At 39.1% G+C, this 27677-nt stretch overlaps 2 protein-coding genes across 4 annotated transcripts; one reads left to right on the forward strand and one right to left on the reverse strand.

The window, feature by feature from the left end:
• Positions 1-3466: 3466 nt before the first annotated feature.
• LOC119553317 (probable transcription-associated protein 1) lies at positions 3467-17011 on the forward strand. Of its 2 annotated transcripts, XM_037863645.1 has the most exons (6): positions 3467-3674; positions 5420-5467; positions 5525-5580; positions 14962-15167; positions 15896-16190; positions 16507-17011. In XM_037863645.1, exons 1-6 carry the CDS (start codon positions 3482-3484, stop codon positions 16882-16884), a joined length of 1176 nt encoding a protein of 391 aa, XP_037719573.1. In that variant the 5' UTR covers positions 3467-3481; the 3' UTR covers positions 16885-17011. The 2 variants fall into 2 exon arrangements, with proteins under 2 accessions (XP_037719573.1, XP_037719574.1); XM_037863646.1 differs by lacking the exon at positions 5420-5467.
• Positions 17012-18741: 1730 nt separating this feature from the next.
• On the reverse strand, positions 18742-24942 carry LOC119554098 (cuticle protein 7). Of its 2 annotated transcripts, none has more exons than XM_037864848.1 (3): positions 24339-24942; positions 19931-20080; positions 18742-19199 (listed from the first exon to the last, which is right to left on the reverse strand). In XM_037864848.1, the coding sequence occupies exons 2-3, from the start codon at positions 20075-20077 to the stop codon at positions 18915-18917; spliced, it is 432 nt and encodes a 143-aa protein (XP_037720776.1). In that variant the 5' UTR covers positions 20078-20080; positions 24339-24942; the 3' UTR covers positions 18742-18914. The 2 variants fall into 2 exon arrangements, with proteins under 2 accessions (XP_037720776.1, XP_037720775.1); XM_037864847.1 differs by having other exon boundaries at positions 19931-20083.
• Between the last annotated feature and the right edge of the window lie 2735 nt (positions 24943-27677).

Genomic DNA, 27677 nt, shown 5'->3' on the forward strand with positions numbered 1-27677 from the left:
TTGCCTTTTGTCTGTTATCTGCAGCGTTGCCAATTGCCATTCCTAATAAAGATAAATGAACCGCACTCATTCCAACCGATTCACTCCGATCCGCTCCGTTCCGAAGGCATTGAGTTGGGTTATTGGCTGTGACTTTTTGCGGCCGATTGCCCCCGTATCGGAGCTGGGTTCTGGCACATGGGTACATGCGAAAAAATAAGCTCATTTTTGGAGCGGCACCTGCAGGGACTTCATAAATGCTAAGATGCGTAACGTCCATAAAACTAAGTGCCACGTGACTGTGACTTTTTTCTTCGGAACGAGATCTCTACTGATTTATGTTAGTTCCCGAATTTAAACAAAGTAAACTTATTGGTAATATATCTTATTATGTTAAAACATACCTTTAGCAGTATATAAAATATCTTTGTGGACGGCAGTCCACGTAGTGACGAAAAAAAATCTAGTGAAGATCGCTCCTTCAGCAAACAAAAGTTTTGATATCAACTTTTGTCACGAAAAAGGTTTATACGATCTACTAAATAAATACAATTTCTTAATTTTTTTATATTAAAGTTGATATCAGAACTATTGTTTGCAGAAGGTGCGATCGTAACTAGATTTTTACCTCGTTAAGAGGGTTTTTTTTATTTATAAATTCCTATATATTTTGATATATCATAAACACATTTTTTAAATATATTTTCCCAGTGCACTTTATATCTGCTGCGTCAGTCAGGCGTTCAATATCAATTTTTCAGCATTCAGCATTTGCATATGAGAATTCGTAGGCTGATGGCTAGGTGGCATTCGTTAGATGTCCCCGTGTATGAATTATGACAGGTGAGGGAAAACAATGCGAAACTTGGTGGCTGCCACGCGGTTAGGATCGGATCGGATCGAATCGGATCGGAACGGCTCATGTTTAATTCATCTGTAACTGCATATGGGGCACAGGGTAACCGGGTAGCTGTTCTCAGATCGGCCGTCGATAGCCGTTGACAGATTAATTCGAAGTTGCGAGTCCAGAAACCAGAAATATGAGCCGTGTCTTTAGAACTGGGTGGAGTTGGGCTGGGCCCCCGATAACGGCGCGGTTCCAAACCCAGTTTCCGCCGACAAATCCACTCCAATCCCGTACTGGTTTAAAAAAGAATTACCATATATTAGCCGCTCACTTTCAATAGTAATTTATCAAAATTAAAATTAACACATCAGATTAGTGCGCCTAGCAAAATTCTCCCACACTCTCACCAAAGAAAACCAAAATCAGTAAAAGACCAGCAGCAGTTTAGTCCCAAAAAAAAGAGCGAACAAAAACTCAAAAACTTCATCAGATCAATCATAAAGACATAAAAAATGCTGTAAAAACGATAAAAACACCATAAAAGCGATAATAATCTTTTGAAAGACCTGTTTTGCCCAGCAATGATCAGAGCAGACCAAAGACAGTTCCACAGCCCAACCACCATCACCGCCCCACTGCACCACACACTTTACTGAACCACGACGTGCAGAGTGGGAAATGGGGATAGATATAAGAAATATATTTACTATATAAGCTTTATTTCAATGGGATACATTACAGGTAGTTATGATATCAAATCAAATAAAAGCTGATATTTAAATCTTCACAACTTATGGTACCTAAAATACTATCCTTTTAGATAGTAAACCTTAAGTATATCTAATTTCTTCCAGTGTAACTTACCATATCATACCGAAGGCAACTTGTCAGACCAAAGTGATCTTAACAGACATTTCTGTTGATTTACTATTCGAACTTAAACACACAGACATACAAATAATTGGAAAAACTTGTGTATGCTAATCGATAGGCGAACTGATTGATATGGCTTTTTAATTGCATTTACAATTTAATTGACCTGAACTATCTGGCCGCAAAAGGCCGCGCCGAAATCGCCCAGAATCACTTAGCATAATTTAATGTCTTAATGAGGAAACAGATCTTCCATTAAGCGATACATTGTGAAACCGTAAAATAAAATTAAATGAAATGTTATGAATACAAAAACAGCAGTATTTTGCATTGACATAAGGCGAACGATAATTATAACGAGTGTTGTCTGGGGGCCTCATTAAGTTAGGAGCCAATAAAATCAGACTCGGTTGACATCCAATCAAATTGATGGGGACAACCACTTCGTTGTGGGGGCTGTTGAAGTGTTTAATGAAAGAAATTAAAATACGTCAGCCTTCAGCTCATGCGTAAAGAGCTCAGAGCCGCCTCTGACTATATCACAACTATATCCGATTTCAATGTCGCTCACGTAATCGCTCTCCGTAATGCCACGTTCAATTGTGGTTCAGTGTGGCTCCGGCGAACAGATGTGTGTGTTATCACCGAGTGACTTGTTGAAAGAGGTCAGGGATGAGCCACCTCCACGTAGGCCTACTAGTAAAAGCCGGTTCCGAACGAAATCGAAGGGGAAATCATGGAGAATTAAGTTACCAATCCATCAGATTTATATATCTTGATCAAAACCTCTAATGCTTCTAAATAACCCAAAAAACCTCTGAAATAAATGCTAATTGCCGTTTATAAAAGTAATTATTTTCCCTGCATTTACAAAAATTCATTTATTGTATTTATTCATTATAATTGAATTACTTTAATAACAATTAATAAACATATCAAACCCATTAGCATTGCTTAATTTATTAAATATTTCTAAGTTAAACAAATCATTAATTAATTATTAATGCATTATTCGGTACAGCAAAATATTTGCTCATTTGTGCTTACAAGCACATTCAACAAAACAACATTTTGGGTCATTAAAATGAAAAACGGAAGCGATATAAATTAGCTTGGCTTAATTTATGAAACATGTGTCTGAATATTGATGTTATTTGTTTGAATAAGAATAATGTATTTTGCTTTTAAATATAAACAAAATGTAAAATTAGCTCGTAAAAATCTGTGGGCATTGGAAGTTTTAAAGGTCAAGGGAAATATGTATTTATATTCATCTATGCAATAAGGCAGTTCAAAAATGTAAAGCCATTTGAGAAAAACTTTAGGATAATTTATTTTACTCTTAAAAGATTTTCTTACTTAACTTAAGGCAATTGACCAATATAACGCATTTAATTGAAAGCTTTAAATTAAATGTAGGTACTCAAATTTAATGATTCAATAATCACAGATAATAATAAACTTCGGAATTCCAAGAATTCAATTTAAGCCTTTAATGTGTAGGCCATAAAAATGGAATTAGCAGACTAGAATTTCCTTATAAATATTATTAACATCATTAAGATCGCGTATACGCCATGTACTCCCAGCAGTGGAAACATGTTGCAAGAATCCCCTGCCGGAAACGGCCCTAGCAACATGTTGCTGGCTTGGCACAAAAAGCGAGAAAAACACTGCTGAAAAATAGAAAACAAAGCGAAAAGCAGCCGAGCTGGAGTTCGGGCTCGGCTTTTGGGGTTCGGGCCTGGCTCGAAGCCGTCTGGCTGATTCGCAAACCAGCTGATGACCAGCGCAGGGAGACGGAGACTTTGTGCTGATGCTACCACATTCGCTGCTTTCAGTGTGGCCCGTGTCTTCAATGAGTTTTGTCACGCCTTAGCGCAAAAACAGCGGTTCGATCTCGAGATCCCTACTATATACACCATATATATCCTCCAGAGATCATCAGCAGATCAGCAGCAGCAGCAGCAGCGAAGTATGTGCAGTGTGAATTGATGAGGCAAACATGCTAAAATATACGTGTGTTGTGAAGTTCTCGTTAAGTGCAAGAAGGCAACGATAAACATGAAAATAAAAATAAACATAAAAGGATCGTTAAAATCGGCAAGGGAAACAAAAGACTCAGGCAACGAACTTGCGTGCTGCAATGCAGACAATTTATGGCCTGCAGGCTGCGCAGCTGCTGTCGCAGGCGTGTTAAATTTATGCAAATAAATAAATCAATTCCACAGGAGATAAATAAAATTGAAGGCGGTCCGCCGTTTTGCACGCACCAAACACTTGAAGGCATTTGTCAAAATACCCAAAAAAAAAAAATAAAAGTTGAAAAAATATGCATAACCAATCTAGAGAAAAATCTGTTTCCCGAGCTGCCATAAATTAAACCTCGCCCATGACTTTTCACTCTCAACCAAAATTAAATAAAATAAAATAAATGGAAGGGAAAAAACAGAGAAACGCGTATGGCCTCTTTAAATGCAACAGCTTGGAAATGAGTTTTTGAACAGGCCGCATATTATTATTATTATCATGAGCAGCCACCTCGCATTTAGTTTGGCTTTATCTCCTCACTGTTTTTTCCGTTTAATGTGCCGGAAATGTTTTCTCTGACTTAGCCTGGTAATTGTGGGTACTTGAGGCTGGGTGTTGCCAATGATTATACGACCTTGTTAATTTGCTCAAATTGGTTTTGCATTTGCCAAGACCAGACGTCGTAGCATCTTCTTCGACTAACTAGTTTGTCGGCTCTATAAAAGTTAAGTGCCTAATGTATGCACATATCATGGTTCCTTAAATTGGTCACAAATCTCGCTTCTAAGGTCACCTGATCTGCAGGCTTATTACAGCCTGAAACGGGTTTGGCTTTGCTAGAGATTCTACGCGGTGACCTCCAGTTCTTACGCCTAAAATCAGAGAGTACGTCTCAACATAGTCACGTTCCAACTGTTAGCCGTGACATGGGCCGGCTTCTATTACCTTTTTTCGTTTTTTTTTGGCTGGATAGTACATACTGGCACGCCTTCTTCCTCGGATATCTGCGATAGCAAATGCCTGGTACTTCGACGGCACTTAAAATGCGTGGCATGTGGCTCGCATTTGGCTCCACCTTTTGCGACACTGTGTGGCCAAAAAGACCCCAGAGCCGCCAAAGGCAATTGAAAATTAACCGTACCTAAGATTTTCATGAAAATGGTAAATGGTCATTTAAATTGGTTCCATGGCTTACGCATGTGCGACTGATCGTGAGCTACACCCCCTCGCCGGAGTCGAATGAAAAGTACCCTCTTATCAGGCTGGTCACCGGCCTTTGGCCATTGGCCATGTGTGGAACGAATCTCGATCTCGATCTCCGCCAGAAAGCCAAAATGCTGCCATGGACAGGCACAAACCACACCACTGGCAATTGAGACGCCAAAAGTCATCGTCATCGCCGACACACAATCACCGCCAAAAGTAACCATTCACTAGGGTCCAACTAAGTAAGGGGATTGCATAATGAGCGGTCGCCATTCCATTTGATATTTACCTTAAATCTGATTTGATTCGATATTGTCCCACACGTCATTCGATATGCCAGAGTCGTCTACAATTACTATATAGTATATGCCCACAGGCTTATATGCAGGCTCTAATGGAAGTGACTTCTGATTTCTGATTTGTGATTTTCCGATCGGGGCTGACCAGTTGATCAGTTTAAATTAATAACAAATCTGTTTCTAGGGGACAGCCGAACAACTTTCTGTGCAAAAACTTCAAGTGCAACAAAAAGTGATTGTAGTAACACTCATGCCTTACGTTTCAATAATACAATCAATATTTTTCCAGTTAAACGACTTAGAAGTTTCGGGTTTCATTTGACCGTATCCAATCCACACAAAATGGTAAGTACACATATTTATTATTATATGTTTTGTCGTTTTTGAGACGATTTCCGTGCCGTAATTGAGTTCAAACACGTGTAGCCCGGCAATTGATTGGCTCGTGTTTTTTGGGGGTAATCAATGCACGTATTTATGCATTTTTCGCATTCTGTGTTTGCTCTCACATAATTTTGGAAATAATTAAATCGCAAGCGCGATCATCCAGCGAAATTGACACACACTCTTGGCAACTGCATAAATTTCGCATCAACGCATGAGCAATACCAGGCATTCGTGTCATTGGACCTTGCCTTATAAGATGGCAAATATAAATATATACTTTTGTAATACAATATATAAATATGGGAATTCTTTAAAATAAATAAGAATTTAGTCAGCTAAACTTTATACATATTTAAAGGCGTAATACAATTAGGAAATTATGAAGTTTAGTTAGGGTTCTTATAAAGGTTGGCCTTTAAATTAGGGTATCCACTCTAAGGAAACGTATTATAAATTTCTGAGAATCTAAAATCTTCTGTGAAATAGGAATATTAAATTAGAAAGCGAGCTGAAAATCTTAGACTTCAAAAATCGTTAATAATACAATTAAAGTTAATGATTAAGTGTGATATGACTATCAATTTATAAATAAAATAAATAAGTAATAAATAAAATTGAAAGTAACGCAAAGCTTAAGGTCACATTTGGGATTTCTTTAAACTTATGCAAATTAATTAGAAATTTATGCCAGAGTTTCTCTGAGCTCATTTCCACCATTTGCATCATATTTGCTAGATATTAAAGAACACAATGTAATCGGATGTACTTCGGATTCCCATAATCTCGGCTGCATCGCCAAGGGCAAACCACATAAAACCACTCTTTCTGTAAGCAAAATACAGAAACTGCAGTTGACAAAGGCATTGACCCACAATTGGCCATGTGAGTGCGGTTTGATGTCGATTCTTATTTATATCTTATACGCATTGTTCTTTGGCCAGTTTGTTTTCCAACTCTTGTTTGTACATTTTGTTAAGCCGATGTCTCACCGGAAATGAAAATCCTCTGCGCTAACCTGAGTGAAATCAGCGTCATTAATTGTCAAAATACGTCAGCCAGGCAAAAAAAAACAATATTTGTGCAACATCATTTAAGTAATTAACGTGTTCGATTATTTTTATAATTCTGTTTTTGGCGATTTGCCACAGACAAAGAGCCCGCAGCCAAGCATAATCATATTAAAATGCAATTTGTCAATTTAAACGACTTCCGTAAACGAAAGGGAGATGCTCATTTCTAATTAAACATTTTAAATAGGTAAATATTTCTTTCAACACCTGGTAAAGCGCGCATTTTATCAGCCAGTATTTTGCATTGTAATTCAAATTATGGGTTAAGCTATTGACAAATCACACAGTATATCTGCATTACATCCATGACTTAATGCTGATTTTATGCAGCAGCCAAACAAAGCACAAATTATACAAATTAACAGCCGATTTTCGGTTTGTTTACAAAACAATCAAATGCAACTTTGGCCACGCTCCATAAAAAAAAAATCATTTTCAACGCTAACGGTAGCACATTGACCTCCTGAACACACAAAACTTTGAAAAACCATTGTCTTGACCATTGGGCCATTGTTTGGGCTGGAATTGATTTAACTCGATTCGCTGTTTGATTCGTTTCGATTTATTTATTTTTCCCATTTTCACAACATTCCTGGCTAAAAGTTCAAGACACTTAACCGGCTGACAGACATTAACTTTTGGTTCGGTAACCGTTGATTAGGCGTCTTGACTTGTAGTTGCGTTGAGATTTATGATTAGCGCCCGGGTTAGTCGGTCCTAGTAAGACTTAGAAAATGAAAAAACAACTGAGACGCATTAAGTGCCCTACTCAAAATGCAAGTTATTACGTCTCGAAGGTTTTTTCCTCGGTCTTTACGTTATTTTCCATTTTTCTTTGCGAAACTTAACCGCCCAAAATGCCAGAAATTCAATGAGCCTCTGCTATCGAGATGGAGTCAATCAACTGGCCAAACTGGCAAAAAAAAAAAACCAGAAATGCCCAACTGGCAAACACTTTGGTGCCCTCGAGCCTTCCCTGGGACAAATTTATGGTGATGTAGATCTCCAGCCCAGAAAAACTGGCAGCCCCTTCGGAATGTCCAGAATGAATGACTTTGCTGAAATATTTCGGGGAGATCTCCCAGTGATACCATTGTGCAAATCGGTTCCACCTTGGAGTTGAGCGAACTTTAACATTCTTGGGTTCGATACGAAATGGCAAAAGAATATTCAATATGGCCATCGGTTAAGTTAAAAATTATTATATTAAAATTAATACATTATTTTAATTCATTTATTGAATTAATTGAAAAATAAAGATCCTTCTTAATACAATTAAAGCAAACTTAAAAAACATATAGTAGCTTATACTATTTTTAGATAATCGTTAGATTAATAAACTTAATAACTTTAATCATGTATTTAAAACCAATTAAAATTGCTATGATATCAATTACAATTTAATAAAATCAAATTAATTTAAAGTCAATTAAAATCGTTAGGATATACATACATATATGGGAAATCATTGAGCTATCTCCTTGATAAAGTTGGAATATAATTCGCAAGCCGTGTCTATCTGAATGTCTAATGAATTACGCAACACTCGAGATGCTGCCTCAGCTTCTGTAACCGCTTCTCGAGTCATTTATTTTGTCGAGTTTGTAAGCGAGCAAAGTACGAGTATTTAATTTGCCAATTTTTCGTGTTAATTAAAAGCCGACCACGCCCCTTGCATGTTGTGTCCGAGTGAGTGAAATCAGCAAATTCAGCATCTCAGAATCTCACAATCTGAGATACAGAGTATACTGAGTACTGAAAAAGGTCAAGTTTGCCCTGCTCTGTCGGTTTGTCTGGGAACAATTCCGATGGCAAGACAATGCCTGTCTTGTAAAAAGAATCCACCTACTCACCATGGTCAGGCGAAAAATCTACGCAGTCATAAAGAATATAGAGAAGAACAAGAAATTGGCTTTTGAAAAGATTTGAAATTTCATTAACCCCATTGAGCTGCGGCAGCAGGTTCAAAATGCGCATTTTGCCAGCGTAATTGAAATCAACATGATGTCTACTTATTTATTAATATTTTCTGATTAATTTTTTTCTACCCATTTTTTTTTTTGTTTGCGCGACTGATTGACTCCCACGTCTGGTTTGCTTATAAATTTTGGTTATTCGATTTGCAAATCACTTTTTTGGCCATCGATTATTGTTTATTATTCTTTTGTTATGGATATGGACTTGACTTGGGCTGAACTCCTCTGAAATCTAAAATAGCATGGGAACAGTGTGGCAATTAATCAAAGTGCATAATCATACTGCTTTTCTAGCCAACTATTTGTTTGCCTGGGAAAGTATGCAAATTCTGAGATTTCATTAATGAGAAATAGCATATTTTTGGAATGGGATACCAGAAAGATATTCCTCTATACATGTCAACTTGAAATGTGTAGATACTTAAGAGCTCTTTGAGGCAGCTTAAAAAATGTACAAATCATGTAAACTCTTCAGTTTGTAAAACGATACTAGACATTCTAAATTTCGAAACTAGAAACACTTAGGGTAGCCTCAAAGAGCGATCGATAATGCGTCTGCCAGGCAGGCACCTTCACCGAAAACCAAGACAAATCGCTGCCAATCACCTATCATAACTCAAGACACATCTGCCACCGAACCGACAGATCTAAAGACCTGGTGTGCCGATCTCCCAGCACAAGGTTATGGCGAAATATCGCTTGAAATGCACACGGGAAACTATTATTATTTTAAATCAGTAGTTAACACACACCTTTGGATCATTACAAATATATTAGCTACTGGAATTCCCAGCTTTCTAGGAGTGGTTTATATAAATATTCTATTGTCATGGTATGGTATGTAGAAAATACTTTTAAGAGTTCTTAATAAAAGTTAAATTAAATAAAACGCGATAATATCTTTATAAGCATTTTTTTGGCATATATGTAGGAGGTGTATCCTAAACCTATAGTTTATAAACACATATAGATATCTAAAAATAAAATAGTAATGAAATACAATTTGAAGGCAAGCGAGTAACCAATCAATCTTAAATGAACATGCATTTCTCTCTGTGCAGACATCAGACTGATGAGGAAGCTTAACACCGATATTGTTTTCGGTACTTCACCTCCACTTGGTTTTTGCACACCCGGTTCATTGTGCACACTGTGTATCAATGCACTGCAGCCAGACAAAATAAGTCGAACAAATGATTTTAAGCTGGTAGAAAACATGAAAATGGAAACGAGTTTGCGGGCTTGTGACAAACGAGCGCAGCCAAGAAATAAAACGAAACTACAGCCACGAAATAATGATTTGCCGTCAAAGAGCCATGTTCAAATTTAACGCAAGCTAGCCCCCTAATGCGCTTTATTTCGGGGTTGGGGATGTAGATGTTTGTTCTGCGATTTATCAAGGTTAGTTTGCTTAATTGATGGATGGTTAACGGCTGCCATTGCATTGAACGAGCGACAATTTGCTGGGCCTTGAACCTCTCTTCTATGGAGTCTCTAGACTGATGAAGATGGATATGTGCCTCTGGACTGGTAGAACGACAACTTGAATTGAAACTGAAACTGAAACTGAAACTGAATCTCATTCCGAACCTGAATCGGAGGCTAGGCCCGTGCTTTATATGCAAATGAGAGCGCAATGTAAAAAAATAGCTAAGGCTAATTACGTGACACGCTTCGGCTGTTCGAGATCGGGCAGATGAAGTCATTCTTAAACCCTTTATTTATGATTCTTGACTTTCAAGTGAAGGTCGCCTTGCTACTTGGCCACTTGGCCACCATAGTTGGACCCAGTTCAGTGATCTGCCGGATGTCTTCTCCTTCTCGTTCTGCACCAGAAGCCATTAAGATGTAAATTTAATGATCACCTACGGCGCGGCAACTGGCAGCCAGATTTATGGATGATATTTTCACGCTAACGTTGGGCAGATCCTAACACCCACCCACATATGCGGCTCCGATTGATAAAGCACTATATCATTACGTCGGCTTGGATCTGATCAGCATTCTGGCTTTACCAGCTTGTTGGGGTTAGTAATTGCTTCAGGCGGATGTTACTTACTCGCTATGACTAAGCTAAGTTTATGCTTGGAAAATCCTCTATAAAGAATAGTTTTTATCACGATCAATTAGCCAAGCAAGTCATTAAGTATAGGGTTGCAAATGTGTTAAGATTGATCATTAGATTTTCTTAAGAAGAGAGTTTCTCAGTGGTTTTTATTAGAATTTAGATATTAAATAACAGTTGTTCAGAGAATATGTAAACCTTATAGTAAAAAATTTATAAAAGTACTTGAATTAATTAAAGGCTTAAGAATAAATTTAAAGATAGGAAGTGGAGTGGAATATTTGGAACGTCTTCTTATTATAATCTTTAATGATCTGTTTGTTTTATTTTACATCTCTTTATGCTAATATTTTGTCGATGGACTGGTTGATTTAATCGTTTTGTAATAAATTATCATCTTATTTCGTTACCCATTTCCAAACGTGATCGCTTGATTATCTTCTCAAGACCTTTTCAAAAGCTAAATATAAGGCCAAAGAGCATAATCGATTGTGGGCTTTAATAACAACGCCATAACTGGAGTAATCCCCTTATGATTTCTATCTTTCGTAGACAGTTCATTATCTGCCGTCTATCACCCATTTAGCTTTGTTGAAATCACTTTGAATGATGAATGATCTGTGCTTTTGCATCTCTCCTTTGCTTTCAATAGTCAGATTTCGATATATCGGCTGTATACCATTGACTTACTTTCATCACCCACTCTTGACACGATTTGAAAGCTGGGGGTATACCATTTATCATTATCGTTTTTATTTGGGGTTTTCGCCTTTTGCCCGCATTGCAAAAATGCAATTCACATATGCTAACTGAAAAACATATGCCCCATATTCATAATTAAGCTGCAGTTTTTTCGGCCCGCACGACCAACCAGGCATATCGAACTTATTGTGAGGGGTACCCCCATGAGCCAATATAAATTATTTCAATTAAGGCGTTTTTAAAATGATTATGGCATACTTATTATCGAATTACAATTCGAACGCGCCAAAATGCAAGCGTTAAACTTTGCTTCGCCTGTTCGATAATGTTGTGTAATAAAAGAGATTTACAATAACTTAAGAGACCGAGATCACAGATCTCAGGCGATTTATCCAGCTGGATACCACACCACCACACCAAGAGCCGGAATATCCAACACCAATCCACACTAAGTCGGCTGGCTAAGGAGGCTTTTCTTTAATTTTAGCCACATTAAATAAAATCTAAGCTTGACCCAAAAAAAAAAAATCATAAGCACGAGCTGGTTTCTGTTTTGGTTTTTTGGTTGCACAAAATTTCGCAAAAATATTTTGTCTAAGCACTTAATTTCAGATTCGAACAAAGCACGCTGCAGAAAACATAACTGCAGCCCAGCGAGTCAGCTTGATAATAAATGATTATTTTCGGTCTAAACTGCGTTAATCAAAGATAATGATAATGCGGTGCAATGCCGGCCGTGTGGAGCGGCGTTTACTTAGTGGTTATTGATTGTTTTTAATTAGTGAGCAGAATTTCGGTACGCCCGCGGGCGGCTGCCGCTCATTACCATTACGAGATTACCAGATCAAGATCGTTTTGGGCCGCAGAGGAGTGCCCAGTACTCCGATTCGGTATTACGACCCAAAGGAGAGTTTCGAATTACTCGGGTTCGTTCAACCGCCTGCGCAGTTCTGAAGCCATTAAGAAGCCAGGCCAAAAAAAAAGCAAATAAACGAGAAAAGCCAAATAAAAATCTCAATTCGCGGTGGGATCTACCATTAACCATCCACTCAAGTTCAGGGTCAGCACTATTTTGTCTGTCGGAAGTGACACTGCCAGCAGGGCGACCATTGTTACACAAATCCGAGTTTATGGCTTCTCATGCCGCTTAATAACAGGTCTTGTCAAACTGGAGCCATTAAAAGGTTTTCAAAACGGAGCGAAACGTGTTGAGATCTCGCTGAATCGGAATAGTTGTCCGCGCCGCTTTGATTTCTGCCTCGGAATTATGCCTTCGAACGCCATGATCAAGCACACGCCGAAAAAATAATCAAAATAAAACGTAAATGTCGTTAGATAAATGTTTTATGAAGACAGATACTACAATATCTTTAGATTTTTAGAATGAGATCATGTTACTTAGTTAGTAACTAAGTAGAACTATAAAGGAGCGGTTACTTTTTCTGAAGGATCAATGTGCACAGAATACTATTTAACAACAAAATCTAAAACCAAAAACCCAAATTCGAAAGATATTCATAAGAACGCACTAAGAAAGGTTTTTATAATTTTAGTACCCTAAGGGCCTTACATATAATTTAGGTTTACACATAAGTTCAAGCAATTAAAAATCCCCCTGAAACCGATAGTTTTTGACAGATCCAATCTCTTCTTATATAAATGAGAAACCTGCCATTTGCTTTCTGGACTCGTTTCGGCTTCACCTTAGTTTTATGACAACCTCCACCATGGATTTAGGATAGCGGGCAAAAACTTGGCATGTACTGTGCATCGATCGTTAATGCCGGCCTTGATTTCTGCGTGTTTTTATGATTGCACAAAAAGCGATGACAGAGTCGATCGGCCGAACTGGTATTGCTGCAACCGCCGGCTCTATGCCAATATGCATTGTGCATAGCAAATAAATGCTTGTCAATGCAAAATTGTCAATCAATTAGCCAAAATGGGGGATAGTCGGGCCCGCTGACAGTTTAACCGCTGCCTCTTCGGGGCAAGTGTTGTACGTAATTGCTGGTATTAGCCACCTCACGATCCCACATTGGGGTTATGTTGTTGTCAAACATTTAATTTATGGACAAAAGATTGGACCCCGAAAAGAATTGCATAATATTTTGGCTGTCAATGTTATGTTATGACATATCTTGAATCTAGTTGACTTAAAATTTTAATAGTAAATTAAACAAATAAAATAAATCAAAATGGGTAAAAACTCTATATAATTTAGAATTATACATCATACAGATTTTAAGACAATAATAGACTTAGGTCCTTTTTGTTTCCCACATTGTCGATCGATTCGATCGATCCGATTTTTTCTGTGTACCTAGTTCTCCTTAAAATTAGTGCACAATTAATCAATTGGATTGTCAATCATGAGAAAAATCCAGCCAGCGAAATAGATCGATTTGTAGTCGGCGCAAGAATCCCAGCCTCTCGAAATTGGTCAATAAAAATAAACCCCGGGTTGTCCTAAGCGAAGCCAACAGATGGTATCCATACATCAGCGTTATCGATACCATTTTTGGCATTTACTGCGCTGACAAATTTGTTGCCAGATGCCTATCCTCCCGGCCGGGCCATAACTCTATGCCGTGACGTAACTAATGGCCGTATTCGGCCGCAAAGGTTTAGCCCCATACTATATTGCCCGCGGTTGCGGATTGGGTGCGTTTTGCGGCGGGGTCCAAAGCACTAGAGCACACACTTCCTCAAGGCTCATTAGTTAAGCAAACACTCGACAATCCAATCCATATACCATAAATAATGCCACATTCTGCACTGTTGTCCATTGTAATCGATTTGAGAATCGCATAAAAAGTGTCAAGCGACAGGGAGTTGTATTAAATAAAAACTTGAACTGAATGTAATTAATCAACCATAAATCTTTTATTGGAGTGGGTAATTCAATTAACCCAACAAACAGTCGTCATAAATATTTATGGGTAATTGCGATTCATAGGCCAAAACATCTGAGCAAAGTGCAAGGCAATCAGCGAACAATAAAGTAAATAATTTCTTTGAATATACGCGCGCTTTTTTAGTCAAACAAAAACTCAAGCAGCTGCAACAATTTAACACTTGACATTGTTTTATTATCGAGGGAAGTGATGGTGAGGGGGTTGTTTTATTTTTTTTTTATGTAATTATTGTTATTACATTCAAGTTATACACACAAATCGAGTTCAAGTGCAAAGTGTTTGTTTGCCTGAAATTGTAATTGAAATCGATTTGACTGAGTCTGTGTCCAATTTGCCATGCGACTAAATAAAGCGGTTTTAATTGATCATCGCATTTCGAGTGTCGAGTCGAGGTTGCGTTGATAAGGCGAAGCGGGTTTTATGATATTTGTTTTTGAGTCTCGAATCGGTTAATCTTGATCTAAAATCGGGGGAGTTCGGTTTCCAATGATATCAGGCAATGGAATCGTGTAGTAATTTGCCAAACACAATGCAAAGCACCTTTTTGGCGAGGATTCTCATATATATAATACATTTTATTATAAAAAAAATTAAAACTCGTTTTCCAGCTTACTCCTTGCCTGCTGCTAGTCGCCACAGTCGTCAGTTTCAGCCTGCAGGCGCAGGCCATCCGGGTGGACTGGGGCACGAACCCAGGACCGATCGCACCGCCTCCGCCCCGCACCACCCCCCAGCCGCCGAAGAAGCCTTACCGGGATCCAGCGCCCGTCTGGGAGGACCAGAGCGATGACATACCCAACCCCAATCCCTATGTGTAAGTGCAAACGGGTTTCGATGCGATCGCTAACCAGAAAAACTAGCTGCAAGGGTCAGCCGACAATTTATATACATTACTTATATAAATGCATTGAATATCTGGTATTTTCGAAGTTTCGCTTTCAGACAGATGATATAGAGAAATTGAATGAGCAGCATTGTTGGTTGTTGCCTTTGGCAATTTTCCTGTCTTTAGGTTGTATATAAAAATTGCATTTAAATGTTTGGAGGTCTGTAGGCAAACTTTAATATACTGTTAAGTCATAATTATTATTATTGGATTAAAGTAGTTTTAATCGAAGTTTTAATGCATAGAAGGGGAAATTAATAACAAAATTTTCTTTTAAAAACAATCATCTTTTAATAACCTTTCTGTCATAAAATGTGTTAGTGGGGAGAACATTAGAAACATAGATATACATTTTAAAAGTAACTTTATAAAAGAAATGCTTGTTAGATTATGGATCTTATGTCGTGAACTTTAACTCATAAAATGAAGTTTTCTGTATTAGGATATTCGAATCAAAATTAAATGATATTAATGAATTGGTGATTTAGCGTGATTTAGTTCATTTTAATATATCATATCTATATACATATATCTACAATTTTCTAACATGAGTTGAACTTCAGATTATTTCGTATGTACCCAAAGAAAATATGTTAGCTGTTCAATGATCGCAAATTCTTTTAAAAATCTTAACTAACTATGTTCTCCCGCCTCAGCTACGTCCTGCCCCCGCCTTCGCGCCCCAGGACCTGGGCGATTCCCGCCGGACCCTATGCCCCGCCCAACTACAACAACCAGCCGCCCAGGGGCAACAACTACGGCCTGCTGGCCACCAGTTCTTACAGCGGCGGAGTGACCTCCGTGCCGGGCCTGGCCGCCCAGTATGTGCCCGGACAGGGCATCAAGTACACGGCGATCGTGATGCCCGACAAGCTGCAGGGCAAATACAACGCGAAGACCAAGAAGTACAAGGCCTACGAGAAGGCCAAGAACGCGTACCCCTGGAACTATGTAAGGCAAAACGAGAGTCGCAAGCGATTTCTGCGCTACTAAATGGGCGCTAGTGATAACTGATATGCATTTAGAACTACATACATAAATATAAATTGTACAAGATATTAAAGCCAGACACCTCAGACACACATGAATCCCGCTTTTGACACTGCAGATTGTAAATGCCTTTCAGCCGCCCCCGCAACGCAAATATGCTCACTCTTCCTTTCACAATCGTCTTGCCACATTCACAACCACATACATTCTCAGCCACATCCACATCCACATCCACATCCATGTCCATGTCATAATCGCATGCATCATCTCGTTGCAGTTGCAGCAGTTGCCGGTGGAAGAGAAGGCCTTGGAATGGCAGGCGGAGCTCGAGAAGCGGCTAGACGAGGAGCAGGCCCAGTCCGCCACGAGCACCACTTCCAGCACCTCAACAACCACCAGCACCAGCACCACCACCACCACCACCCCCGCACCACCATCTCCATCCTCGGACAGCACCACATCTGCCCCATCGACGACAACATCTACGAGCACGCAGCAGCCCACAACAATTGCCAATTACAAGCTGGCGGAGGAGAAGAGCGCCCATCTGAAGAAGCACAGCAAGCAGAAGAAGCTCCTCCAGCTGCACATGGAGCAGGAGAAGATGGCGATGAAGAAGCTGCAGCAGGAGCGAAACTCGTTGCAGACCAGTTGAGCGATCCAAGTTGGGCCGCCAGCTGAGAAAAAAAAAAACAAGAAAACATTAAAGCGAACATTAACTTTAAGACTTGCCCACAATGTTGTAAATAACTATTAATAAAATTAAACATCCCATAATAAAACCTAATCGAAATTAAGGAACCTGGGCATGTGTGTTAAACATGGCAATTGAAATTAAGGAACCCCTTTACGCAGAAACAAAAGACTCAGGCAACAAACTTGTTTTGGGCATGTGTGGTAATCCCAGCAGAAGGTTAATAAAAGTACTCACTGGTGAGGTATAGAGAGAATAATAAAAGTTAAGGTATTTGGCAACGACATTAAGATGGGCCTCATTAAACCTAATTGAAGTTTATGTAGGTATTGCAAAATGGGTGTTCGGAGTAAATACAAATTAAATTAATCACAGAAATTACAGATTTTGAAGGTAAGAAGTGTTTGTACAGTGGATAAAAATAACCTAAAATCGTTTAATAATTGCATAACAATTGAAAGACTCTGGAAACGAACTTTTAATAAATTAGTTAGATACATCAAAGAATTTTTATCTAATCGATTAAAAATAACACAATGATAAATCACACATGTATATATTACATGACAATATTTCCCTTAAAATCAAAAGACTTAAGCAACGAACTTCGGGTTAACTGTGTTATTTGGTAAGAGGTAATTACTCGTCTGATTTTTTTAAATCATTTATTTTTAAATCGTATTACTAATTTTTTACAAAACGAAAACCCTCTTATGAAAATCGTCTTTTACGAAAACGATTTCACATAAAATCTGTGGTCTAATGAAAATGCAAACAAAGCTAATTAGGCAACAATATCCGCCATTAACCAATGACTTAGGCCACGAACTTGGCAGCTTGATGTGAGATAACTTAGGCAAAATAAACAAATAAAAACCGAGAGATTATTAGAGGTTAATCTCCCTCCGCCGAAGAAGATGGCGCCTAAATGGCCTTTTAATTGCCCACAGGCCAAGGGTCGACGAAAGGGCAAGCCGGACAAGGTGAGCTGTCAAACGGAATAACGGACCCACCGCTGATTGGCACTCTCTTGAACGGCTTTTTATCGCCCCGGGCACTCAAAACTGGGCACAAAAAGCAGTGCCAACAAAACATACGGCAATTAGCCGGGGCAATTAGCGGTGTCGTTGAACGGCGGCGGCTTCTGGGCCATCATTTAAGCTGATCGGTGATCACAGAGCGGCGTCTTAGGACCGTGACCACGAGACGTCAACGGGCAGCAATGGTAACAATATAATTAGCACGAAATGCTAACAAAAACACAATCATTCTGTTTTCTGCAGCCCAAAAATATCTGATTTATGCCCCGCTTGGCTCCTTTTGACTTTTTGTTAAGGTGTCGTTAACCGTGTTTCGGCTTGTCAACGGGTTTAGTAGCGCAAAAATACGTCAACAAATTTTTCACAGGGGGTTAATTTATTATAATTAAGCTCGAAATTCATATTCCGACGCTTGAAAAGTGAGCTAACATCAGTGGTAGCTGATTGTACCGAATACAAAGTGTTTAATTTACTACCGTTTTTTTCGGTGGCTCAAGCAATTACTCAAGTTAAAAGGCATGGCCACAAGATGGGCTTGCAGATAATATCCAAGCAAAGGGTAGCCATTAATTTCTTTTTACAAAACCAGCTCAAAGATAACAATCGAAATTCGTTGCCTTAAGTCACTCGCATTTGTTTTGTTTACCCCAAAAACAAAAGGAAAATAATTTGTATTCATTCATTCCGGCTTTGCTTGAATTATAGCCCCAAAATATTTACATTTTAAGTTTAATAAAATTGTCCGTTTACATTTTATGCGCCCCTCCCGAAATCAATTTAAATTTCAAATTAGAAATCCACTTAACAAGTCAGCGAAGCCATTGAAAGACAATTAAACATTTTGCAAATTACGACTGCGTAAAACAAGATAAATAATTCGCTTGTCGTTTGTTGTTATTTGTTATTTGCTGTTCCCTTTTTTTTCGGGCCGGTTTCACGCCGCTGGATGTCTTAAATCACAAATGCCACAGGCTCGGCGAGGGCCAGAGCCCGGATCGGCTGCCTGCTCCGGAATTCCAGGGCCTGATGCACCCGACTGTTCCCGGTTCGCTGCTCCACGACGGCCCTGAATCCCCTGTTGGGGCCCCGCACCTCGTAGTGCACACTGCGGATGTGGCCATTGGGCTCCAGGTGGGAGTAGGACCCGGAGACCTGGTCACCCTGCCGCTGCTCCCGGTGCAGGATGTGCACCTGACTGGCCAGGTCGGAAATGTGGTACTGGTGCGAGTAGTGGAGCTGTGGAAAGTGAGTTAAATGGTTTGGGGAAAATATTATATAATATATTCAGTGTATGAATTTCAATAACATAGTATATTTTACATAAATGTGTCATGTTAACCCTTTGATTTGTTTAAGTCAATGCTATTTTTAACGCAGAACAATAATATGTGCCTTACCAATTAGTATATTTAACAGGTCTGGCGAGGTAGATATATGTATGTTTTAAACATTTTGAAGGCGATATTAAAATAACTAGGCTGAAAAGGTTAATCACACTTAAGTGGGTAAATTGAATTTAAAGTATTTAAACATATTAAATGCAACGATTTAATAGATTTCATTGTAGTCAAGAAAGGTATCTTAGAAATGAAGCCCCATTATGTGATGATAAATGATACAAATATATTTTTATTATTTATTTATTATACTATCATTTATAAAGCTTACGAAAGTAAGCCACTACGTATATTTAAACGATGAAACAAAGTATCAGTACGCTTTTTTATTTTAAATATGATTTTTTTAGATGATGAACTAAAATGCTTGATAATCTTCAAATGATCTATACAATTTATATCAAGTGTTTTTCCTATAAACTATACAATTTAGTTACTATCTTAGTACATTTTTGTTGGTTAAATCAAACATTATACAAGTTGACCAGTGATTGCCAGAAATATGGACCATAACTGTTAGTTTTCATTAAAGCTTTTGCTGCAATGTGGTAAAGCAGCTGCTGGACTCACCCTTTCCTCGTCGTGGTTGCGGCCGTAATCGTTGTAAAACTCGATGTGCTCGACGGGGCCACGCTGCGTATGCGCAATCTGCAGCAGCCAGAGGATCACGAGGCCGAATCCCACTCCATATGCCATGCTGACCGGACACGTGGGCATGAGCTGCTGCCGAAATTAATTTGATTAGAAACATAACGAAGTGGGAGTTAAAGGAGGACCAGTGCCCAAATGGTGACCGGAGATTGGCCCCCAAGGAGGAGTGGCCGGGGTGAAAATCATTTGCACTTTGCGGTTACGGCAGCAGTCGAAAGCTCCGAGCAGCCACTTCCTAGCGGCTCCAGCGATGCTGATTACATAGTCACGTTGTTAACTACATCTTCACGGTGCACAGCAGTCAAAAAAAAAAAAATACAAAAAGCTGGTGTGGATTGGATGCTGGACTGGGGGACTGGTGGACTGGTGGACGTGCATGCCACAAGTTGGGCAATCAAGGCGAATCAAAGACCAGCATCTTTCACACTTCGTTAGGGGCCAGAGACTTCAACTTAGTCAAGGCAATTTAGTGTCAAAAAGCGAGCAGTCGATAAAGACAAAGGCCCCGGAACCCGAACCCCCGGCAATATGCATTACATTATGGATCTTGGCGATCTCCGACGGTTGGCTAACATGCCCTAACGTGACTGTCGAATTGGTGCATTGGTGGATTGGTGGATTGGCCTGACCCAGAGCAGGCACCTGGACCCTTTTTGTAGCGCCAATACCCCAACCCAGGGGCTTGGTTTTCGAGGAGATTGCCGTTTATGAGCCGCGAGTGGCAACTTTCTTTCTCTTGCATCATGATGCTTAACTCTAGTTTTCCTCGGCCTTTCCGAGGCACGTTTTCCTGGCAATGCAAAGATTTGAACAGCAGGAGACGCCATCGACATCGCCATCGCCTCTGCCCAGTTGTGTTCCAGGTCTTCCCACTCGGATGCTCAACAGTTCATAAAAACCAATGCCCTTTTGATTGGCTACAGCTGTAATTGCCCCGGGGTCTTTGTGAAAGGCTGCCGAAGCCACCAATCACCGGCAAAAAAATTATACCAAAAAGGATCGGGAAGAATTACATTTGAAAAATCCTTTATCAAGATTTTCTATAATTTTAAAGGTAAATGGTTAGCATAATATAAAAGATAACAGTATCGATCCATATTTAAAAATATTCCAATGTTTCTATACTTTATAAATAATGTGGATTCCCTTTTGTCGTACTCATATTAAAATAAATCTTGGTTTTAAAATTTAAAAAAACAAGTATAGAATTTATTTAATATCATTAAATTTTAATTAATAAAAATACAATTTATATTCAGTAAATCACAGGACCTATTAAAATTCTGCTCAAATAAAAAAACTAAGATTGCGTTCTCTTATAAAAAAAAGTTAATTAATAACAATTAATTAATTAATTATTATATTTTTTATACACTAGATATCACGTTTTAAAATCATCCTTGTATTTATTTTTACCTCATCATGGTTACTGAATAACCTTTGCTTCAAAAATCAATTAATGACGATCTTTGGCATATTTTTAAATGAAGTAATAAATTCATAACTAGCATTTGGCAGCGTCAACAACCATTTATAAAAACATTTATCAAAGTGGGTATGTACACTTTGCAAACTTGTTTATCTGCTGTGAGTTATGCACATGAGATAAGTTTAAATATTCGAAATATGATATGTCTAACTATTCGATTTATAATAATTTTTGTAAATTTTATTTTTCGGTGCAATTTTGGATTCTCCATTGGTAATAAAGAAATTGTCTAATTAGCCCACTACAGCGACTTTCGATTGGCCATGGGCTGCACTACGCATACGCCCCGTTGGCTTGCGCAATCGCAGCTAACTAGACTGATCTGGCTGGATGTTGGGGTGCTGGAATACTGGATCCCTCTGGGCCACGAATCTTGGCGCCCAAAACCGGGTCCGACCCAACTGTCGTTAATTGCGGGGTCGGCTGGGTGGCTGACTTCCATAATTCACAGAATCGAACCGATAATCTACGGTGGGTCAGGGCACGTTTTTTCGGGCCCATCTCTGCCTTCCAAATGCCAAATGCACTGGGGAAAAATACCTATACCTAGCTACACCGAAAACAGGCTGGACCAGGACAACTTGTTTCGTTTGACTTGCTAATTGCAATGTAATAAAATGAAAACGAAATGGCGAAAGAGAAATATCGAACGACAAAGCATTTTCCATTTCATTTCTTTTACTGGAAAAGCCTCCTGAAACACACGCGCTCCATTAGGCCCGACAAACATGCGGCGAATGTTTATTCATAACTGGACCGAAGCGGGGTTTCGGGTTTCCATGTGTCGAGAGACACATCTATGGATACAGATCCAGAGATCCCGAGATCCAGAGCCAGAGACAGCCGCACTCGGTCAGTCAGTCGGTTTGTCAGCTTGTTGGCCAGTCGGTCGGATGCGAAAAAAATAAAAACACTTGCGTTTTCAATTGATTTGTGGCCAGATTTCTTGTTTTCCTTGCTTTGTTTACATAATGAACTGCCACTGGACCCCGGGAACCCCTAGTCGTAGCCATCGTAGCCCCCACCCCTGACCATTTCCAGCTCCAACTTTAGTTATGCGGGTGCCAGTCGCACATAACATTGCGACACTCGAGATCGGAGGCTATATCGAATGTGTATATATCCCCGGCTCCGTCGTCGTGCCCAGATATATAACCTTACTCAATGCTATTTGTTGTTATCTTTATAGCAATCGCCGGGGGCTGCCGCATTCGCATTCGCATTTGCAGCATCATAGCCAATGTCGCCGCCAATGTTGCGCTGAGCTGCCGTTAGGTTTTTAAATTGTGGAAGTTACTGCAAACTTCGCTTAATTGCCATGGGGGAAAAAGATGAAATGGCAGCGAAGGCGGGTGAAATGTATAAAAAGGGGCGCAAATAATGGCAGAGAAAGCAGTTCGGCAATAATAAAACATGTCAAATATTGCATGATTTAGAAAGGGGTTCAATTGGAGGGCTTAAAGAAAAGTTATCAATTTATTTTACTCTTTTAGTGCTGATGAAATTGTAAATAAGTACGAGCCATAAAACTATAGCTAAATATGTATGGGTTTTTATAACCATAACATAACAAAATAGTATCGTATCAGAATATCATATACATATCATGTATAAAGAAAAATGTAAAATTAGTAGAACGATCATAAAATGATGGAATGTTAAGTAATATCCTAATGATGAGCAGTACAAAGTTACTACAAGCACCTAGTGTTTTAAACAGCCTAAAAATTTCCCAGAAATGCGTTCATCTTCAAAAGATTAGCCGCTCTTTTAATGCTCAAACAAGATCTTAACATCCCTGCGAATTGTTGGCAAGTTGAATAATCTTTTATGATCTTGTCTGCTGAAGTTGTGTTTCCGTTTGGGAGAGACTCTTTAAGCGCAGACATTCTACGACAATTACGGTCATAATCTGGCTTTTCATCTTCCGCAATTCAAGCCGCGATCCCGTGTTGTTGGCCACATTCGGCGACCCGGTTCACTCACTTCCCCTTCTACGAGATCTCGAGATCTCGATCGGGGGATTGCATAATGTCATGGGTACAGAAGAAGACCGCTTTCAAGGCCGCACTCGTGACCACACTTGGCTGGGCCTTTCTTCCCGTTCCCCTTTCGAGGTTCCAAGAGCCCAACTTACCGAGCTGCGCACAAAACAAAAAAAAACCAATGCCTTTTATGGCCTTTCCTGGCCGAGAGTCGTGTGTTGCTGCACTTCCCAATTAAAATGCATGGCTAGGACAGCTAAAAAGCGGGCCGAAAAGCACTCAGATGCGATACGAATCGCAGAAATGGCTGAAAACCGACAAAATTGAAACCCGTTTTAAATGCACCGAATTTACATAATGTGCTCCAAATGGGCAGCGGGCACATATAAATCCCGAGTCACAAAAAATAATCGAAAAACAGAGCCGCAAGCAATGGCAATGACAATTGCCTGTGACAATTGCGGAAAAAGGCCAAAGTTGCCAAATAAAAAAAAAAAAAAGGATTTTAGCAAAGTTAAGTTCATGGAAATCCGAAATTGTGCATATGAAAGTTCCGCAGTTTCCTTGGCCATTCGAAGGGGAACTACTGCTCAAAAATCGAGGCAAAAATTAAGCCGAACATGAAAAGCGAATCTAAAAAGCGATATTGATGTCTGGCAATTTATGTTATTGAACTTTGCTTTATGCAAATTGAAAAAACGGTGAGTAATTGTAACAGATTTCTGGGCTTGTTTTAATAAGATTTTTCATCATTTTGTGTTGAATGTTTGAGAGAAATGAAAGTCCCGAAATTAAGGAGGTCTCCCCCTTAAAAGATAATCAAAACGACTTCCTTCCACAGAGAGCCACTTACTTTTGGTGTTGCAAGTTGCTGGTTGCAAGTTGCGAGTTGCTAGTTGCCAGTTGCCAGTTGCCAGTTGCCAGTTGCTATGTGTGGGCCGTAATATCAATGGCAAACACTTGAAAACTGAACCACTTTGCTGGGCTGCCACGCTTGCTCTGAAGTGTTTGGAATGGAGTGCTCTTGGGTTTTTTATTTACGAGTTGAGATGAGTCTGGGATTTTAGATTGTCAACTGGCGATGGCAGCTCAGATTCTCCTGCGCACGAAAACCACGATCGTGGTGCCAGCGGGTCTCTATAATTATGCCTATGCCCCATCGTGTATGCATAAATAAATCTATATCTGTATCTGCATCTGCATCCCCACTATTAGATCATTCTCTTTTGCAATTCTTCCCCCGGCCTGTGTGTGATTTAATTAACTTTTGCGAGCAGTTCCCTGAATCGCATTCAATAAGGCACCTAGCCCAGGCAACAAAAGGGCATGATGCCGCACTTTGTGCACCCGGCTACACAACACACAAAAACGAGCTTGTAACCGCAAATTAGTTTCAAACATCACACAAAACACAAAAACAGGCTACAAAACTGCATCAGCGATCGGCAGCCTTGCAAAATTCGTTCCGAAAATCCATTGCAATAATAACCATAGCCCCCTCGAAATCCCCATCTATGTATCCCAGACTGAAAAATCGACAAACGATGTTCGCCTTTATTCTGTATTATTACTCTGCTTGCTGCTCATTTTTCGGTTTTGCGAGCTGAGCTTAGATTTTTCAGTGCTGATAGTAAAAGTGACGCATCAAATGGAGCTGCCTCGGCTGGGATGTAATTAGAGAGTAGGAGGGGTATATACTATATACGATTCGGAATTACTTTGTATCACTAAAATGATAATTTAAGATGCTCAATAGGTATTATATTCGTAAGGCTTAAAACCCTATCCTAAACTGGTTATAAGATTTATAATATTTTAAAGATACAAATTAAGTGCTTTAAAAGAATATGTTATATATCTATAAAACTTTGGAATATTTTAATAAATAATTTTAATAAATAATACATAAATTAAAATTTATTAGGTTCTCTAAAGTTATGTATATTTCCAAAACATTTATTATAAGCATCAAAATAAATTGTGCTTTCGGCGTTAAATTATAAACGTCCTCTACAACTTTATTACTTAGTTTTAACGTAATTAAATTGCATTGTAAAATAAATTAATTAATATGGCCAATAATTTTTCAATAAATACTAATAAAATGAATAACAATTTGCATGGGTTATATAAGTTTAATAAAACTGGTTTTCAATGATGGTAAGAACGTGCTATAAAAACGTATCTCAATTAGTTACTTACTGATTCATAGTTTTGTTAACAATATTCAATGTAAGCAGTATTGAGGAGGTGTACCCCTCACATAAAATGTTCTGATTTTCTGCTCCATGAGTCAATGACACAAACACTGGCATACACATGTTTATAACTCATTTTGCAATATTTTTCGAAAAACACACTAAAAACGTGTCCCAGCGACAACAATCACTTTGAAAGGGTTTTCGTGTGGTTTTGCATCTTTACGGCCAACTGGGTCTCATCTGGGCATCAATAGAATCCTAAACAAGTGGTTTTACTACTATATCTTGCTTTCGTGTTTTGTAATGCGCGAATGCTAAATTTGGCAACTGTTCGGGCAACTGGCAACTAAACAGCCTCTAAAGTCAATAATAGATGCCACAGAGCTTTCGGCTTAGCCGGTTTCGGATGCTCACAACTCGGCAAACTTTTATGACTTAATTTTGAGCTGCCTCATGGATAGGGAAAAATACATTGTTTATTGAAAACATTATTTGCGGTTTGCGAAACGGGGTTCAAGAGGGTTTTGCAAAATTAGATTTATTTGTGGTTGCACAAATCGATTCGAATGAACGAAGTCTGATCGATGCCGATCAACTGGGAGTTGGGCACGTGGTTGGGTTCAATTAATAAGTTAGTTTGTTTTGCCACTAGACGGAAGTAATCATGGTCGATTATTTTAAATTGACTGTTAATGAAATGCAATTGGACTTTGCCCGAAAGATTTATCACACCCGATGGAAGATTGAATTTTGAAACTAGGTTTATGGTATCGCGTACTTCTTCCTTGTTTTTTAGGTCTTGTTTTTAACCTAAGAACTTTAAAGCTATAAATAGACTCAAAGTTAAATATGACTTGGTTGTATTAATGTTTTTATTGAATAAAAAAACGGAAAAGGAAGTACATATATATTTTAATCAATACTTAACGATTTTCTTATTATTTGAGCTAGCACTCCAGAATTTTCCCGTTGCGATTGGTAAGTTTTCCATGATTTCCTTTGACTGTTTGCCACCCAGCTGAAGCATTTCTTAGCCACGAAAAATGAGGCTTAAATTATTGGCCTGGCATTTAACATGACAGCCACATTAAATTGTCCACTTTGGCAACCTGTGAGCCGGGCACATATGTACGTAGGTATATGCCACCAGTAGTACCCATATATATATTTGGCCATATGTTTTATATATAGGAGTTGGCTAGGCCGCTGCTGGCGTTGGCTATAATTGAGGTTTGACGTCTCGGCCCGGGTTGGGTTCAGACTTTTGCTCCGGGCCCCCAGACCTCTCGAGGAAATTTCAGGCGACGACGGCCTGTCCGGGGCAAAAAACAATTTTTATTTAACAGCTTCAGTTTTGGTTTTTGTTAATTGTCACTTTCATTGGAGCCCGCACAATCCCAGCAATTTTAATTCAATCCTAATGCGCCCAAATGAATCGGATTGGGTAAGCTCCACTCTGATGCAACCACACTGGAACAAATTATCGTAATACTTTGTCTGCTAAATGCAACTCATAACTCATCGACGGGCTAATCTGCGTTTTATGCAAAGCAACTTGAAACCGAGAAATGTTTGCTCGAGACCAGTTCTTGGACCCTAACCTTGAGCCACAAACACGACGCTAAGAAGACGCTTCCAGTTGACTTGCCGACTAGAGATATCCACATCCGTTGTGTAATTGCCCAGAGACCAGTGTGTGTAGATGAAAAAAAAATGTTAGAGAAAAAAGAAAAACATTGCGTGGTTCTAGACAGCTGTCCAGTGGTGCAGGGCAATTACAAGCCGCCAGAACCATTAACAGTTATTAAGATCGAATCCGAATTCAATTTATTTGTTAATTAAACGATTGGCTAATTCCATGGTGTCTCGTGTACGCAGATTAGCTGCCATCAAGATCACAGCTCCGATATGAAGTTAGCCGACTTTGGCACCCCCCGTTCGCATGAGTGATATTTCGCTGAAATATTAAGTATACGTTGCGGTGTTACAAT

Source organism: Drosophila subpulchrella, chromosome 3L (genome assembly GCF_014743375.2).
Source record: "Drosophila subpulchrella strain 33 F10 #4 breed RU33 chromosome 3L, RU_Dsub_v1.1 Primary Assembly, whole genome shotgun sequence".
Classification (NCBI taxonomy): Eukaryota; Metazoa; Arthropoda; class Insecta; order Diptera; family Drosophilidae; genus Drosophila; species Drosophila subpulchrella.